The sequence below is a fragment of the Oryzias melastigma genome, linkage group LG9, assembly GCF_002922805.2.
Source record: "Oryzias melastigma strain HK-1 linkage group LG9, ASM292280v2, whole genome shotgun sequence".
In the NCBI taxonomy this organism is placed as follows: Eukaryota; Metazoa; Chordata; class Actinopteri; order Beloniformes; family Adrianichthyidae; genus Oryzias; species Oryzias melastigma.
The window spans coordinates 8896617-8916229 of record NC_050520.1 but is presented as its reverse complement, the minus strand read 5'-3'; the positions used below and the strand labels follow the sequence as shown (position 1 = coordinate 8916229).

Genomic DNA, 19613 nt, shown 5'->3' with positions numbered 1-19613 from the left:
AATTTTTTTATAGGCTATATATATATATACGTCCTCCATCAGGGTAAAAATCCCATAAGACTATGCTAAAAACATCAAAGTCATCAAAGTGAGTCTTAAATGTCATTTTTTGGACATAAGAGTTATTCAATTTAAGATGAAATAGATAATAACATTTAAAAACTAAATAACCACAGCTTTTGCTGCCCCAATACTTTGGTGCATTTTTAACAATTATAGGTTTGTATTAGACCACAGGAGGCAATTAATATCAGAAAACCTGAATGCCTCGTGTTTGCAGGTTTAAGACCTCTACCACAAAACTGGATGTTCAATCTGTGCTTTTCCTAAATTCTGAACACCAATTTGCCAAAAATAGAAAATCTGGATCTTCATTTAATTGTATGACATGGCTGCAAGCACAGTGGGGTCAGCTCTAATTAGTCATTTTGTTGGTCCCGTCCAGCTCCAGAAAGGTCACATACACTTTTATTCTGTACAGACACACGCCAACGAACACACCTATGTTTCCAGTAATGAGAATTTTTTTTTTCCATCCCATCGCTGCCGCCTCATAAAGTGGAGGAAACTGATTTACAATCACATAACACATCTTTTCCCGCAGTCAGCAGCGCCCAGTAATAAGGGGAACTGAATTCAGCTTCTTTAATCCCATTAGGACCCATACATCCACCGAGATCATCTCTGTAGGAAAAATGTAATATGTTCATTCATAAACACAGAACCCATTTTGCATGCACCGAAAATCTGAAGGCGGCGGAGTAAAACGAGTCAAGGGTCAGGCAGCCCTCCGGCTCTGCCTCTCGTTTCATGAGTGCCCTCTGGAGTACACTCATTTTCACTAAATTCACTTTTAATTGAGACCTAATTGAACTAACTAAGCCATCCTCTAGTTAATATAGACTGGGAAGAGTCTTGTAAATTTAGCAAAGGCAATACAGAGCAAGAAAGATGCATGAGACAGATTACAGATAAATATGACCATCTTTCAGAAAACAAGTAGGGTGGAGATTAATTAATAGAGATAGAAAGATGTAAAAAAATCTCAAAATATAAAACGCATACTCTGGATAATCATAAAATTGCTAATGTTTATTTTTTTTTTTACAATGCAGTCTAAACACAAAATGTCAACAGAGAACAAAAATCCTCCAACCTGTGATGAGTAGTAGAAAAAGATCTGTGCTTCAAAGGTTATCTGGGTCCTTGTGATGTGGAAAAGACCTGCTTGATGCTTCGTGCTGCTTTCTCCACTTGTGTAGATGTTAATTAGTTCAGCTAAGTGCACCATTAATCGATTGTACGTCTCTGTGCTATATCTCATAACGGTGTTGCACCTTGGCAACGCCGTGAGAAGAAATGTGAGGTTCTGGAAGTCTCACTCTCCACTAATGAAATACTGGAGACCTGGACAGGAGGCGGAAAGTACCAGAAGCTTCACCATGACCAGACTGGATAATGCACTGACGGGAGCTGGAAGTAGCGCTGGGTGATATATATCGTGTGGGCAATAAAAAAGTGTCTATTGTGCCATTTCTTTTCCACCGTTTCTATTGTTTTTATTGCTGAACTTTTGTGCAAATATGTTTTTCACTGTTGTGTTTTCTTTTTTAAATGTGTCTAATTTGTAACTATTCAGTTACATGTTACTTGGAAAAAATAAAGTCCGAGAAAAATAAGAAGGAACATTTTTGTCTTTTTTTTTTATAATGTAACTAAAAAAAACTTAATTGTGGTATATTGTGATATCGATCATTTTTGTGATAAATAATCACTATCGTGATATACATTGTTTTTCCATATCGCTCAGCACTAACTGGAAGCAGTAAACTGATGCTTTCTTTTTACCATTGTTGACAGCTAATAAAAAAACACTCAAGAGTGAGAAAAATGTCTGTAATATGAGGCAAGAAAACCCCAAAAGAGATTTTTTAAAGTCTTTAAAAATGTATAAACCTAATGAGTTCAAGTTATGAACTCATGAAGGGAAATCTTTAAAAATACATGTAAAATAAAAAGTAAAAGCATGAAGAAGTATCACGAGAAAAGAAAATATTGCAAAGTGAGGAAATATATGCCACATTAAGGCTTTTACATTTCTGGTTGAAACTACTGTCAAACTTCGCTTCATCACCATCAAACCGCCTCTTCACCAGAAAAGCTGTTTAGAAAACCTAAAAACAAAATAACCACTTCACCTAGAAAATAATAAAAGAAAATTATTTCTTTTGTGAAAGGTGGTTTTGGTTCTTAAGACATTAAGGAAAACATTTCAAGTTTCCATAAAATTTGTAACATCCTGCTCCTGCATTTGAAACATTCTGAAGTTGAACTGAATTATTAGAGTCACTTTTTTTTTTTTTTTTACTTTTCAACCAATCTTGCATGACCAAATCTCAGCCGGGCGTATCCTGTCTGACAGACTGCCTCACATTTGACTAAATTACTGTAATAAAGAGAGGTTCACCGGCAACCCAAAGGCTTGAAGGTGCCTCGCTCTTGGAGCTGCATATTAAGAGTAAATCATCCACTTTGCTTCACAATGCTTGACAGCTGGTATGAAGCTTTGCTGCCAATATGCTATTTATTGTTTTAAGCAAACATTTTGCTGTGTTTTGTACTTAAAATACATTTCTAAGTTAGGCTCACCTGTTTTAACATACTGTTCAAAAACGTAACCAATCCGTGCAGGTCCCCCAAAGAAATATGGAATCTTTTTAGCATCTACTTCAAAATCCTTCCTACATTGAATCACACCAAAAGTACTTCTCTGATATAACAGCTCAAATCTCGCTTTCCGTGTATTATGTTCAAAAAGGGGTAAGAAGAAAAATTGAGGGTCAAACGTTCTCAGAGTGAAGATCTGAAGAGCAAATCACATCAACAAACTACTCAATGCAAAACCGTTTAAAAAGCAAAGCAAATAATCAAAAACAACATTACATTTTAGAACTGGGATAGGCAACTCCAGGCCTCGAGGGCTGCAGTGTCTACATGATTTCCAGATATCCAAGCCGTACTCATGACTGATTACCTGGCTCAGGTGTGTCCAGCCAATTGGAACATGCCAGAGCAGGTATGTTGGAAAACTTGCAGGAACGCGGCCCTCGAGGCCTGGAGTTACCTATCCCTGTTTTAGGAAAAACTAAATTCTAAAAACCAAAATGTAAAACAAATAAATAAATAATAATAATAATTTCCAGAAAGCAAAATATAATGACATTTTGGAAGAAGAGGAGGGAAAACAAAAGGATGTTTTACCTGAACTCTGTGTTAGCAGGTTCAGGTTAGCTGCTCTTGGGGCAACTATGTTTGAGGGTTTGGGTTAGGGAAAAGGTCATCATCCTATCAGTGATGTCCAATGATACCTACCTTTTCAAGTTTCTTATTTTATTTATCAACATTTAATGTTAATTTCTTGAAATTACTTTTGTTTTCAGAAATGTTTCCTTTTGATTTTGATCCTTTTTTTTATTGCATTTTGGTTTCTAGAATATTGGTTTGATTTCTAAAATGTATTTATTCATTTTTTTTCTTTACTCTTTAAATTGTTGTGATGTCTGACGATTAACTGACTTGTTCAAATCAAAAAACTTTATTAATAAAAAGCTTTCATATTTGTTTAGCTCAAAGCGCTTTACAATTAAAGACAAAGACAAGTTCAAATAAAAACCCATTACATCAATGTTGATGTGATATGTACTTCAGGGCCACCGTACTTACTATCTGCTGAAGATGAACACCTGACTATTGTCTGAACTCCTCTTTTCTTAATTGCTTTGGCTTTTTTCAAACTACTATTTATTAAACAAAATGTCAACAGTGAAAGATGTCCTATAAGTACATTCTTGAGTAAAAGTAAAAATATGTGCAATCAAACTCAAATAAAAGCAAAATAGAAGCTTAGATGAAGTTACAAACCAGCAGAGGGATCAAATATGAACGCTGAACATAATTGAGTGCAAACAAACTCACAAAGGATGCGAAGCAAAGTAAAAAGACATGAACACATTGTAAAGGTAAAGAAGTCAAAATTAGAATGTGACCTTGTTAACACCAGAGGCTTGTTGAGTCTTGTTGGTGCTGCATTATCCAAGCCCATTCTCTGTCACACCTTCATTAAACCCATCGACCCACTGTGCTTATTAAACACATTCATTACCTCTTGTATTGAACGACTGCTGCGATCACTAGCCCCAAATTCATCACGGGGAGCGATGGGGGGAGGAGGAGAGGGTTTATAGAAAGAGTGGATAGAGCAAATGTTGATACACAGCTCCCAACATCTTCAGACAATCCCGCCGTCACCGGGTCTCCTGCCCGTTATCCATCATCTCTAACGAGCTCGCTATTCAGATTAGTTTTGATTTCTATGCCATGAAACAGTGGACGGGAGGGGGGTGAAAAACAAACTGTAAAGATGACAATCTGGTCGTGTTAGTAGACGAGGTCATGTGATTAAATAGGCTGAAAGAGGAGCCGTCTCCCTTCGTGAGCCCTACCTCTGTATTTTCTCCCTAAAGCAGCACACAAGCAGATCCTGAAAGGGGGCCATTCATCATGATACATACAAAGTGCTGCTTCGGGCCAAAGGCGAGGTCTCCGTCCTGACTTAGGGCTCCGGCTTTAAATGATGACATCATTTCTGCCGTCTCCGACCAGAGGAGAACTCATCATCAGAGAAGGGGAGAACCAGGGAGGAGGAGCGCACAAAGAGATTAAGAAGAGTAAAAGCATGAGCGAGGTGTCGGCAGGGGCCATGAATCATGGTGACATCCCTGGCTGGGTGTCAGAGGCGGCTGCTGCTGCTGTCTGGAGCTGGATACACAGAAGGCCTTTAAAAGAAAAGGATATTTAAACACTGACTAAGTCAGAGCGCAGGGTTGGCCCTCCGGTAAACTCCAATTAGTCCAGATTGAAAGTTACCTGTTGAAGTTGCTTTAACCATCAGAAATTCTAGTTTAGTTCTTGTTTTTAACCAGAGGTCATTTCCAAAAATTATAGAAATTAAAGTAATGCTAAGGGTCACAAAAACAGGAGGACATGACAGAATCTTCAAGATTTCATCCCATTTTTTGAAAATCGTTGGCATGGTCACGTTAAGAAATGGGGCGGTGGAAACTGGATCGTTGGCTGACAGCTCTGATTGGACAATGTGTAAATGTCTCTGGATGGCAGCCAGCTGTCAAGTGCCACCGGCCGCCTGTGGGTATATAAAAGCGGATTTTTAGACAACATGCCTCCCAATAAAGTACAACGTTCTGCTATCTTCGTATTCTTCTCAGCATCAACTCCAATTCGTCAATACGCAGGTCTCCGAGTCATCAGAGTCATGGTGGTGCTATCAACGTCATGGTGAGTTTTGCGCAGCATCAATGCCATTTCTCCATTTCCACATCTGGTCATTGCTGGGCCCCCGTGTTACAATTTTGTTTTGTTTGTACTTTTGGAATGTTTTCTGTCTCTGTTTTTTGTTGTTTTCTGGTGGTGTGGAGGGTTTTTCAGTCTTTCTTTTTTTTTTCTTTATTTACAGATTGGTGCCCAAATTGAATTGTCCGAAGCAGCTGACTGGATGAAAACCTCCAGCTCAGCATTCAAATACTACTACATCATCTATTAGAGACTTTAGTCCTTTTATTTTGGCCATTTTGGTGTAGTTTAAATTTTTCTGTAAATAAATTCACAGTTTATGTTGTGCCTGGATTTGTTTGTGAGGGTATGTTGAGTTGTTGGGATATTATTTTTATTTATTTTTTTACCTTTATGTTACATCCTTTTGAAAGCCCCTAGACAGGGGTGTAACACCCCGGCCCATGTCAACAGCCCCCATCAAGTGCCCGCACTGCTACCATACGATTTCTAACAACTGGACAGTGGCAGTGGGGTGGCAGAACAGGGGCTGGTGGGTGGCAGGAGGGTGGCAGTCTGAAAATGGCTGATCATCAGACAATGATGACGACCTTGGAGACCCTCCTATCAGTCAATTATCACGCTGCTGCCTTCCTGCCACCCGCCTCACTGAACTGCTACTGTGCAACGTCCAAATGTGCCCGGCCAGTGACCGATCTAAAAAATTGTTCGGGTGCCATCAAATTGAAACTTTTTCTTAAAACCTCTCCAGCCACCACGCGGCGTGTAAAAATGTGACAGACGCCTCCCGATTGTGCGGCTGAAAAACTTGCATTTAGATCGCAGCGTGGTGGCATTTTGGGATACGTGATCAAAGTCTAAGGTAAGGGGTGGGGTTACATAAGTTTGCTTTCTCCCACTCCTTTTCAAGCAAAAAAATCAAACTACTTGAGTTTGGTTAGTAATAATGTTTAATGGATCAAACGTAACCTAAGTGTGAATTGTAAGCATTATTGAAAAAAATCTATTTATGGTTATGAGTAGCTACACAGCTAAGAGGATTGCATATTTTTATTACATTTTCGTACATTTTTATTTGTTTTTTTAATTCAGTGCATTTATTTTTCTTAAAATACTTTGATATTTCTGCGTGATTTCTTGCTATATTGTCTACAGTTACCGTTCGAAACACACCAATAAATCACATCAGATGGACATTAACTTTTTAAATAGAAAGTTTTTTTTTCTCAAGGAAAAGAAAAAAAACATTTTTGGTAGGAGCAACATCTACCATAAAAAGATGTAACGTGGTCACATCCACGTGTGTTCCATCCCTTCCTCTTTTCACAGTAAAACATTGCATTACTCAGAGGAGCAGCTGCTGCAGTTTAAACATCAACAGCTTTTCTACCCGACCATATATAGGGTCTGAGCAGCTCAACAATTAATGTTCATTCGTCTTCGTTTCATAATAACCCCCAAAAAAACCATGCCGGGTGTTGATTGGGAGCTGAAGGCAGGCCTGTTTAGCTCTCCTTTTTCATGCTACAGACTCATGCAGTCATGCAAACAGAATGTTTGGTAAAAAGTCACAGATGTAAGTAAAGTTTTCCCTTAAATAGACATAACCTGGGATGGAGCGCAGAATCCTGCAAAAGCTGTTTGCACAGGAGGTTTCCACTTATTTATTCACATACCTTTAAAGCTTAGGTGTTTTTTTAGCTAAATTGGATTTACTGGGACTTCTAGTCTCAAGATTTTGTAAAAACTCAATCAATCTGGACTCAAACCAAAAAAGTTTCCCCTTTAACTTATGTAAAGCTTATTTTCATTTATTTGACCAAAGTGTTTGTTGTTCAGCAAAAACACTTTTTTTTTTCTAAAAAATCCCAAAACCTCTCAAATTTATCCACTGATCGCCTGTCACTGTTCTGGATTTCTCACAGTCTTGTGCCTTTTCACCTAACTTACAACCCCGTTTAGATTTATAACGGCGTCAGCCTTTCGTGTGAGCTCCAGTGAAATATCCAGATGAAGGCGGGCCAAATTTTGCAGCCTCTAATGGGGGTTTAATGTTACTTTATCCACGCTGTCTGGCTTTAGTCGCCGACTACTCAGGCAGAGTTAAGCAAGAATGCAGATATTGAAGTCGCACAGTTACATTAACATTCCTCGGAGCCTTTTTGGCACTCTGATATCTGTAGGCAAAAGCGCGATAGTGGAGATTAGTGCTGCTACATTTTCCAGCACCGAGAGAATAAAGTGTTACCACTGCAGAGGTTATTTGGAGTTTCAATCCGAGGCTGAGACAACATTCACTTTTATTTTTATTAAATTTTAAATTCCTATCTTTAACGTTAAAAGTGCAAATAGTTGACAGCAGCTCATATTTTTGAGGGAAGGTAAAAGGCCTTTTTATCATCAGGATGGCTCTTGGTCCGCTTTAAATGACTGCTTATAGTGGTATCTTGTTCATATTAAATAAAAAAAGGCTAAGTAGATGGAAAATGGGTCACTTAAATATTCATAAGTGGTCTTGTGTCATTAACAGTATTTTGGATCTATGATGAGCACTCAAAAATGAAAAGTTCTGGTTGCTCACACTTTTGTTAGCTTCTCTTGGGCAGTCCTACTACGCCCTCTTCAGGTGAACATCAGAAACTTCAACCTAAAAAAAAATTCCTTTATTCTTGCAGGAAAAAAATACAAAAATGAGCCCATCCTACTAAGAAATAAAGAAAAATCCAGTTATAATTTCAAAAAGGAAACCTACAGACAATTGTTTTTAATTTTCTAAACATATTTTACCAAATAAGGAAAGTGTTTTGCTTCAGTAAAGAGTTTTTGCTTAAAATGGTATTGTTATATTCGGAGAAAGGAAAAAAATAAGAAATTCTGCCGCTTATTTCTTTTTACCAGGAGGTGATTAATACTTAAAAGAAAACACAAGGCTAATATCTCTTTGAAAGTACACTCCACAGAGTCTTATTTCCCAAAATCCTTTTGGTTTCTTCCCTTTTTTTCTTCTTTCTTGCCTTTGAAACTCCTTTTGTTCCTGACCAGACAGTGAGGAGAACGTATCGACAGAGTCTGGGTGTGAGCGCAGCCAGAAGTCCACGCCGAAGTCAGCGCTCATTAATGCATCTGATTACTCTCCAAGAAAAAGACGAACAACAACCAGCCCAAACATACAAGAGCTTTTTGAGGCCGGAGATCGATGCTGAGGCACTTCAAACCAGCAATAAAGAGGAGGATGCTGGAGACAGAACTGAGTTGAGGCTGAGATTGAAAGATGTGGAAAAAGTTTAAAGTCACACTTTTTTTTGACAAAAAATGTAATCTTTCCATTTTGTATACCTAATTTAGACATTTTTGCTCCAGCTTTCATCTTGTTGAAATGTTTTTGCTCAGTAAGGTAACAAGGAGATAAAAAAAAAATCCCTTAAATTCAAAGTAATCTTAAAAATTCTTCATCCATTCAGAAGAAAAAAACATTCATTATCCTTTTTTCTCTTATTGATTAATGGTACTTAAATACACATTTCATTAATATGTAAATAAAAAGATTGAAATTAAATGTATGTGCTGCCCAACTAAATAAATAAATAGATTTGTAGCTACTTTTACCGGTAGTTACCCCAACAGATTAGAAGAAAGGGGTTTCTAGCAAGAAAAGAAACAAAAATAGACGGCATATTTACTAAAGTCTGGGGTTTTAAAATAGAATCAAAGCCTTATGGAAACTAAATGTGGCTATAAATACACTTGACAGCTTACAAGTTTTCTTATCAACATTCTAGCAGGAAAATCCAGTAGATTTTCTTAAATGGAAAAGTTAGTTTACAGGAGCCAGAAATGCTGATTTAGAAAAGGCTGCATGGGGTTCAATAGATGAATAGTGTGTTGTTTATCTGTTAAAATAAATGTTTGTGTGAATGACCAGTCATGCATGTGAAAAACATTTTCATGCCAAGTTACAGTGCAGCTGGCAGCTATTTTGCTCCTCCTTTCCCATGAGGGCATCATATCAAGGATCTTAATGAGTATGTTTACATCATTGACGGTATAGGAGAACTGGACTGAGGGAACCCTCCTCCTCGCTTTCCAAATAAAAAGTTTCTCCGACTCCAAAAAAAAAAAAAAATCCCTTAGATTTCTATTGAAAAATGAACAGCTTTTGCTCAGTTATATATTTGATAGTTTTTAACATGTTCTTGAAAATCTTATTTTTGTTTTTTCATGATGTTTTTTCTCTGTAATCCAAGTTATTCAAGTTAAAAACTGGCCAATTTTCCCCAGCCCACTTTTAAGTGTTGGGAGGTGGACTTCTAATAAAGGTTACTCCTGATTGGCAAGAGTGGTTACCATAGAAACTATGACTTGGACCAATTTGGACCAATGTTATGATGTTGTCTGGCTCCAACATGGTGGAGTCGGTATTGCAAAAAAAAACAAAAAAAACAACAGAATTGATTTCCCTTCATTGGAGCCGGAAGTAAGACATTTTTTATGACAGTCCAGTTCTCTTAAGCTACAGACACATTGGTGACGCATGTTCAAGAATGTGCTTTAAACGTATTCTTGAACCGAGTTTGGCCCACCTATTCACACTGGACAAGCAAGAAAGGGATTTTTCCTTCTTTTTCTTGTGCTACTTTCCTACGGTTGGAAGAAGCCTGGTGTGAAATGTCCAAGCGGTGCAAATCTTGCTTCAGACTTTTTATTTCACAGCTCTATTCTGATGTATAATGACTCATATAATTCCAGTAAGGCACAAACCACAGTTATTAATCTCTCCTCCATGATTCACTTTCAAACGGTTGACTCTTCCGTAAATAAAAAAAGGGACACCATCCATACTTCACTACAAATCCTGACTCCCTGATTGGTCAAAGTTCTTCCTGGATTAACTTGCAATGTGTGTTCAATGGCCATGCGTTTGTAAGTAGAGCCCAAAAACGGTCATAGAAAGTTGTAAACTGCACCTTTATGCATATTTACATAGACTTTTCATTGGAAGTCAACACTTGTTACCAAGGGCGGTGTGAATGTAGCTTTATACAGTCAATAGTTTACATATGTGCATTGGTTCATCCATTAATAACAGAGTCATGACAAGAACTTCCTCCATTCTTGTTTTCCTCTTAATCCATCTAAAAACATCTACCGGTGTCAATACAAAACTCTGACTGAAGCAGAGCAACCTCACTGTCATTCTTCTGGCTACGAAAAGCCAAACTACTGACAAGTCAGACAGACAATCAGACCCTTTCACTGACCTACAGCCAAGGAACCCTCACTACGCTGACAGTTCAACTTCCCCATCATCCCACTTTCAAACGCATTTCCTTTCATCCTGAACATCCACTCCACAAGCTGGAAAACCCATAAAAACACAAGTGAGGAGCTCTGATGGAACACGCCAAGGAGTAATTACAACTAAATTGAGGGCACATGCTAATCTATGTTAGGTCATCTTGAATTCCACTTACATTTCCGTGTTTCGGACTAATTAAAACTGTAAATAATCAAAGGCAGACACCGTGACTTTGAGAAGAGCCAGGAGAACAATGCTCCCCTCTTGCAGCAGGAAGTTTAGGTTCAAACTATTTGATTTTAACAAGAGAGAGGAGATAACATTTCTTCTAGTCTGGGACAGAGAGCGGGAAAGTGCTTCCACAGCAGATATGTGTTTGACTGAAAGAAACACTGAAGTTAAGTTATAAAAAAAAATAAGTGATGGGAGATTTTTCTGAGGCTTCAGCATTTAATAAGTTGTCAAAGGAAAAAAAGTGATCAAAACTATTGGTAGAAAAACAACAATATTCACTAAAAACAAACACATTTCTGCTCCTTCAATGTTTAATAGAATTAAAATCTTAGAACTTCTCTTCAAAATAATTGTTATTTTTGGGATTGACATCCCATTGGGTGACCCATGACCTTTGAGCTTTCTGACATTAAGAAGCACTTCAGATGCCTTGAATGTCTTGACATTTTCTTGTACCCCAAAGTCCAAGAACAAATGAGCCTCCTCCATGCTTCATGTATAAGGTTCATGTTATTTCTTAAGTTGTGTCCGAACTTCTTCACTACTCACTACTTAATCACCATAGAGTGTGTTCGCCATTTTTTCAGTGTCCAAATGTATCATTCCAAAATGCAATGTCCTAGAAATTTCCAAGAAGTGTCAATGCTCACTAGATTGGCGAATATAGACCACAATGCATTGCGTTGGAACGATTTTTCATGTGAAAAACATTTATTTGTATTTATTTTAAATAAACTATCCATATTTTCATCTTCAGAGCACAGTGAATTCATAAATAACCTTTGTCAAATGTTGATATTTATTGGGTTTTACTTAAGAAAATTGGTGATATCATATTTGCTATTTAGAAAAAATAGTGAGAATGTGTCCATTGCTTTTAAAATGCAGGGAACTAGATAGTCTCACGCTATATAGTTTCTATAGTTAGGGAGTAGGAAGGGAATTTGAACATAGCTTTAGTTTATTTCATCCAGTAAACATGAAGCTCAAAAATCCAATCTGTTCAAAGGAAATTATCCCAGAAGATTTGTAGCTTGTCAAAATGTATTATGGCTATTTTTGGCCTCAATTTGCTTTAAACTGTGACATTTTTCTTGGTCACCTCCCATAGACCTAATGGATGGTACGCTCAGACACTAGTTAAGCTGCTTTGAACCTCTTTGGAGGCTGTTGAGAGAACTAAAGTTATATTTTCTATCATATTGGTAATTGTCCTGTAGGTCATAAACCTCTAAGTTCAACTGTTCTTGTGGCATATATAAAAAAGATACATTTAAAACTATTTCTGAATATTACTTTATTCAAATCTTCATGAATCAGGACCAGATAAAAAAAACATGTTGAAAAAAGTTTGTTGTTCTTACATAAAATCAAGCTCCCTGCTCTGTTCCATTCTGACGTATCCACATGCAAACAGAGAGATCCATGTACAACTTTAAAATAATTCCATTTAACAACAGTTGAAATGCAAAATCTGATTTTCATTTGTGACTTTTAACAATATGTTATCCCTTTTGTCAGCTTCAGTGCATGTCCTTTGTGGGTTTTCTTTCATTAACAGTTGAACCAAAAATTTTCTTTGTGTCTGTACAACCCACAGTTGAACATTCAAGGTTTGCTGCCAGCAGCAAACTGTGGTGTGATGAGCAAAAGGAAAAGAAACGTGCTCCTCTTAGAGCCACTGCCCTTTGAGGTGGTGGATGAGCAACAAAAAGGAATGAAAACAAGACTTTTTTTTTTAAGGCATCTGGTGCAATTTCTCCATCTATAGCATAAATACTGGATGAATACCAATAAAGAGTGTGACATGGATGTCAAAACAACAAAGGCAGACATACACCAGAGTCACCCACAGAACAGTCTTCACCCAGGGCTATCCACATCCCTGGGCTGACCTGGCCTCAGGCTATGACAAGAAATGAGGGGCAAACGTGAATTTGACAGCTGTAAAGAAAAAGTCTCTGGAGTTTCCGTAGAAACCTCATCCGCATTACCAAATCTTAAGTTTCTTTACTCCTATCTATGCAACATTTTACAGTATATTTCCTCTGGCTTTGACATAAAAAGATTTCAGCAAAAGCAGAACTGCATGAAAAATGTTTGAATACAAGAATTGCTGAAATGTTTTCTGAAGCAACACAAACTTGTTCAGAGAAGTTGCACAACTCCCTGTCTGGAAGGGTAACCCATCTTCTACAAAGCCTGGTGTGGCTTTAACACCCAGCAAACAACACCTCTGGCATAGAATCAGAAGTACAGATGAGGGAGGAGAGAGAGAGAAAATAAGTGTTGGTTTGTGCATGACAAAGGAAAAAAAAAAGAAGTCAGAGAGTCTCCACGAAGACATCCTGATGAGATTCAATTATTACTTCCTGGAGGAGGAGGAGGAGGAATAGCTGGCAGCTCAAAGAGAGCGAAAGACTCATCCCTATCTGTGATTGATTTGGACAAACAGGAAGAAGCAACAAAAGTGAGCTAAAGAAAGGAAGACGACTGAAGCATCTTAAGGAAGCAAAACAGTTTCAAGCATGTGTTTTGACTAACAGCTTTTCATCATTTCTAACGCCCAAAATGAAAACACGCCAATGAGACGTGTAACATCTTCACAAGCCTTAGTATAAACACTGTTGTGTCTTACTTCCAGATCATTTAATAATTAGTTTGCTTTGTTCCATTTGGAAGAATCCAAAAGTGATTTAAATATAATCTCAAAAGAAGGCTGGATGATCCTCTGTTTTGAATAAATGATGAGCATTGCAAAAGATAAGGATTAAAAGACAAATGCCAATATTTACAGATCATATCTGTGTTCCAATTTTAAATTATATTTATACTGCTGCAGTCTAAAGCTCTGCTTCACAGGATTTCCTAAATGTATTTGTGAAGAAAACAACGGCTGGCCCGAGCAACAGTCCCTGAAGACTTTAGCTCCTTGATTTTTTTTTCTATATCAACCTTCCAGAAAGCCGTCTCCCCAGTGGTTTGGAACCTTTTAGTCGGCCAATGAGCAGCTGATCCGTTATGAAAAAAGATCCCAAAAGACATGCACTCATCCAGAATGAGGTCTTTTTAATCAACTGTTTCCTTCGAAAACCAAGTACGGACTGCCACAGCAGAGAAATAAAACACTTGACGAGGCATTAAACTTAATTGGAAACTAATTACAAAGGTGTTCCTGCAAATAAATTCCTAATTTTAATGTGAGCTTGAGGGGAAGAGAAATTTGACTTTTTCAAGCTATTATTCAAACCCTGGCAGTTTCATTTGAACTAAATTCACATCAACCATACACTTACTGCATGTAATGCATGTAGCAGTTCCCATGTAATTTCTGCCCATCTGTCTCCGCCCTGACAACAAAAAGCTAAAATAACAGTGACCCTCTCACATCTGAAAAATGACCGTCCGTAACTGATATAGCGGTTACTGAGACATTATTAGCAGAAATAGTAATATCTCTCCTCGCAGTAATCACTAGTTTCATTTTCCATTAAGCTGACAAATGGGGTTTAAAAAATTCTGCTTCTGTTAATAATCTAAAGGGAAATAATTCATTGAGATAATGATAACTTGAGGAGAAATATATGAAAAAAATCAAGAAATAGAGTTTTGGAATTAACAAATTTCAGTGAAAAGTAAAAAGTTCCTTTGTGCACGCATTTTAATTGTGTCCAAGGCTAAATTTATTTGTTGTAATAAGGGATATTTGCTGTTTTACTGGGTATTTTAAGAGGTAATTGTAAAAACAGGCATGCTTACCAAGTGCCATAGCAAATATTTAAAGTGCAGCTGTTAAGTCACATATTGTCAGCTTTCAAATAAGTGTGGCCATTAATTTTATGCTTTGTTATTTTTCCTGCAGATCAGACACAGTTTTGAGCAAAAGCAAAGGAGCAAAATCAGAAAATATTGCAAAAGTAAACAGTTTTGGTTAAATGCGAGACACGCGGTAACTGTCTGGCTTTTGCTCAAGCAACTTTAACTCAGTAGAAAATATCTTTTGTAGTTTGATATCTCACACCCTTTACGGAAACCTAGTGTTAGCATTAGCATAAAGTAGAAGAATAAAAACCATAATTACCTTCATAATCAAACAAGTAGCATTCAAAGAAGTACTAGCAACCTTCGTCTAACTTTGACCAGGTTGTATGAGAGAAATAATCCCTGACTTGTATAATATTGTACATAGGAAATAAAAATACATTTAGGGACATTTATCAATAAATATTGTATAATTTTCTGTTACAACTGATAAGGTTACCTTTAACTATTTACGTAAAATTGACTTCATCTGCATTCAGCTGTTAGCTTTGCCGGCGAAAACTCGTAAACTGGAAGTTTTTACCCAGTAGCAGTGATGTCGCCATTTTGTCTTACATCATGTGAGAAGGTTCTTTTATAGGTGACAGGAAGCAGGGACACTCACAACTCAAGAGGCGAATTACTGCTCTTCTGAAGAAACTATGTTCTAGAAAAAAACACAGGTTTTTTTTTTTTTTTTTTGGCTAAAGACAGCATAAAGATAATTAAAAGACAACTGGAAAGGCTTTTAAAATGGCTTTAAAGATGATCAGAGTGGGTCTTTAAAATATCCTGGAAGTGCATGTTAGCATAAATTTAGTTAATTTAAATGCCAATTAGTCAAACACACAATTACATACACAGGAAGTGTCTTCAGAATGCAGTGAAAGCCACTGATATGAAGTCAGACTTCAGAAGGAACCCGGTTCACGCACCCCTGTCGTTCTGTCTGGCATGTCAGTCTCACCTTCTCCATCCCAGCCTGCCATGCTGCTGCTGCTGCTGCAGGCGACAGCAGATCATCGTCTCTGTTGTGTGGATGATTGGCTGCCATCTGCCCCGTCTGCAGGACCTGTAACATGATCCTGACTGCGGCACGCATTTAAGCCACGACCAGAGGCTGCACTCCATCAGGGCCAAATCTTCAAGGCGCGAAGGCAACTTCAAACCCTTTCCTCATGAACAATTCATAGTTCTTTTTGCAGCAATCTTTTCATGTTCACTTTGTATATCAAAGACACGTGCATGATGAACACCGCAAACCTCAATATGTTTATACCACCTTCTTTGTTTATGCTAATATACACACCACAACCATGCTAGGGCGCCTGAATGAACATCTGTATTAAATACTTCGACTGCTGATGTGGAGTTGACATTTCAACCCCCTCAGCATTGACCACACCTTCTCTTAAAGCACAAGAACATGGGGGAATCTGGGTAATTGAGTCAACAACACTGATTCAGAAATGTCGAAAGTGAAAGTGAACTCCACAATTTCACAGAAACCAATCCAAGAATTTTAGATCAAGTTGTCATCACCAGCTGTTCTGTCAGCCCCAAAACAACCAGATTCCTCTTTTTAAACCCTCTTAACCCTGAATACAGTGGTCCCTCGCAATATCTCTGTTCACCATTTGCAGTCTCTGTTTAGTGGATTTTTTATTTTATTTTCCAGTGCATTGTGTTGTGCATCCTGATTGATTATAGACTTTTGTCAATCTCCTTCATGCAGCATCTCTTCCTCTGCAGACTTCGTTCAGTTGCCAAAATTTACATAAATCTTTTTATATCTTTGCTTTCCAAGAGAATCAAGTCAGCTTAAAGTGAGTAAAAACCCAGATTTTAAGTTTAGAAAAAAACGTTTTAAAATGGAAAGTACGCATTGTCAACTTGAAAGGAATATTTAAACTTTGGAGGGAAAAAAAGAATTTGCAGGAAATATTGAAAATTGGAAAAAAAGAAAGGAAATTTCAAGGAAATGTTGGAAATTTTAAAAATCTGGATAAAAAAATATATTTAAATAAATAAAAAGATTGCATTGTGAATTTGAAGATTCGATTTAAAAAATATTACACCTAAAACTGCTTTGAAAAAAAAAGTTTTATGTAGCAGCTGCTGTTTAGTATTTTCAACCCTTTTTTAAGTTTCTTTCACTGTTTTTTTATTTTATTTTTTAAAGAACAGTAAGAAAAAAGAACTAAAGAAGAAACAATGCAGGTTATCCCACAAACAATCAAAGAAGTTAATAGGAAAGTTCAAAATGTTTCTTCTTCACTTTCATTCCCCAATTTAGAGTTTCAATTCAGACTTTGTATTTGAGATTATGTCTAATTTTATGTGGAGGTGAGCCCATTGTTACCAGAATATGATTGGGTGAAAGAGGTTATGGTGAGGTCATTTCCACTCCAGAACTGTAGATGGCGCCAGCGTTGGCATCTCTACTCTGATGTGAGGTAAAGTTGGAAAATTCTTCTCCCAAAGCTTTTTAATGAGAAAAAAAATAGCAAAATATTTCATGTGGGGTTTTACAGCCTTAAAACGTCTACGATTATTGTAAAAAATAAAGATGACAACTTTGCAGATTTCACTTATCGAAGGTTATTTTTAGAATGCAACTCCTGTGATGAACGAGGGACCACTGTATTCTCTTTCTTTTAACCAAATCATCACTTCAAACTACCGTATGCTCAGGTAGAGATAACATTTGACAAAACAACAGACTAGATATTTGGAACCATGGAGAACTGTTCCAACAGGACAACAAGTGCAAAAAGAAGAAATAAAATGAGGATAACTGACCATTTTGTTCTCTTGCAAGTAGAGCCTCTGCAGTTTTGGACATCCTTTGACCAACGCCACCATGCCTTCATCTGTGATACCGTAGCACTGTCCTAAATGGATGTCTCTCAATTCACTGCAGTTTGATCCAAGCTAAAGGCAAGAAATGAGGATTGAATTGCTTAAATAAGCAAAGCTTTGTCTTTTTTGAAATAAAAACTTTATAGATTTTTTTTTGGCAAAAAAATGTACCTTCTTCAGTGATGCATCTGTTAGTTTGTCCTGGTTTCCAACATGCACCTTGACCAGGAGAGGGCAGTGTGAGGCCAAAGCAGACAGGGAGATGTCTCCCAGCTGCTTGCACCTGTAGGCTGTGTACTTCTGCAGGCCTGGACAGCGTGAGGCCAAAGAGGACACGCCGTGATCGTGCACCCCCCTGCAATCTGAGATGTTGATCTCTGTCACATTCTGCCTTCGAGAAGCTATTTTCACAAGGAGATCATCATTGACCTGAAACAAATGAGATAAAATGAGATCCTACATAGTTTTTTTTCACAAACTTATATTAAAATGATTGAATTACTGAATATTATGAAATAAAGAGAAACTAAAATGGGAAAAAAACAGTATTAATACATGAAATTCAAAAAGCAGTTCAAGAGAGAGCGTCGTCTCTTACTTGTTGTAGGCCACTGAGGTCGATTTGCTTCCAGAACTGAAAGTCCAAGCAGAGGTCCCTCCAGTATTTGCAAACCAGAGAGGCACAAAGACAGCGCTCCTTCACTGTCAGGTGGGACAGCACCTGTGGGGTGGTGGGCACATTCTTAATTAATAACTGATGCTTCTTTGTCCAATCAGTTTAAAAAAAAAATCATTGTTAGCTTGTATAGGCATTAATCACAAATGTCCTCCTGACTACCAGAGGAAAACATTCAAAAAATGTGTTTTAATCCACCAAAAACTACAATTCCCAGAACCCCACCACTTCACAACTGCTATCACTGAAAAGCTTTAAGGACTTAATTTAGTAGTAGTAGTGAACATACATTTTTAGATGCATCGATTGTTACCCATAAACGATTCTGTATCGTTTTATGAATTTTAAATAATCTAAAAATGTATAGGATTTCAAGAAAAAGTAACAAGCGGAACTAAGTCTTTTTCCCTCTGACATTTTTGAAGAGAACACAAACAAGTATGATCTTCCAGATCTCGTCATCCGACCAGCCCCGACTTCACTTAACGCAACCGTTTAGAAGCATTTTTGGCTTTCATAGTGGATAAAAATCACGCGGTCTGTAAGTTAAGTCACACCAAAACTAAATATGTAGGGAACACAACAAATTTGGTAAATCACAATGCGCTGCTAGCTAGACACTATTTATTTAGCTTGACGCGAGTTTAAAGAGCGTTTCATTAAAGCTGGTCTAATGATAAAACGTAACAATATCTTATTTAAGGTTGTTGAGTTCAGGGAACATTTTTCCCTTTTGATGCTGTTCTGATTATTAAACTAAATATTTGTACTGATCTTGTCTTTACTTAAAAATGCACTTTGGTGGATAAATGTAAGTCATATTGGCGCAACATTTCTTAAAAAAAACAGATCTGGGATTCATTGATCATTGTTTTATTATAAATATTGTTTCATAATTGAATCGTTGCCTCCTGTACCGTAATCGAATAGTATTGTGATGTGGCTCATGATTCCCACCTCTATTCAGTAGTATGCAGTGGTTGGGAGAAATGTCCTTGGAAGAGGACACATTTGAATTTCTGGGATTCAGGAGGTTAAATAGCAAATGTCCCTTTGTTAAAATTATGAATATTAAAAAAAAAAATAAGCTTCAAATTATGTTTCTGATCATTTCTTTATATAAATTTGAAGTAGATGGAAAAAATGTCGTTGGAAAAAGCTCGTAGTAGTGACTTAGGTGCTACAATCGTCGGGCCACAAGCTCCTGCTCCACTCTATTCTGATTCATCCACTCACAGACAAATAGATCCATGTATGACTTTGTTTTCCTCGTCTGAGGCCGAGCTGCCATCTGGTTCTAAACTGTACGGCTGGATAGCTCCGAAATTGCTCGCCATTTTTGTTTCACTGCTTATGTTGGGTTGCAGGTGTGAG

The 19613-nt window shown here is 37.4% G+C and overlaps 1 protein-coding gene across 1 annotated transcript in view; it reads right to left on the bottom strand.

Moving 5' to 3' along the window:
- The window catches only part of fbxl17 (F-box and leucine-rich repeat protein 17), a 229773-nt gene that overhangs the window by 205425 nt on the left and 4735 nt on the right, over positions 1-19613 (bottom strand). The window contains exons 4-6 of the mRNA XM_024276157.2: positions 18162-18284; positions 17735-17992; positions 17504-17635 (exon numbers count right to left, since the gene is read on the bottom strand). Coding sequence (XP_024131925.1) covers positions 17504-17635; positions 17735-17992; positions 18162-18284 — 513 coding nt within the window. The remainder of the gene's footprint in view (positions 1-17503; positions 17636-17734; positions 17993-18161; positions 18285-19613) is intronic.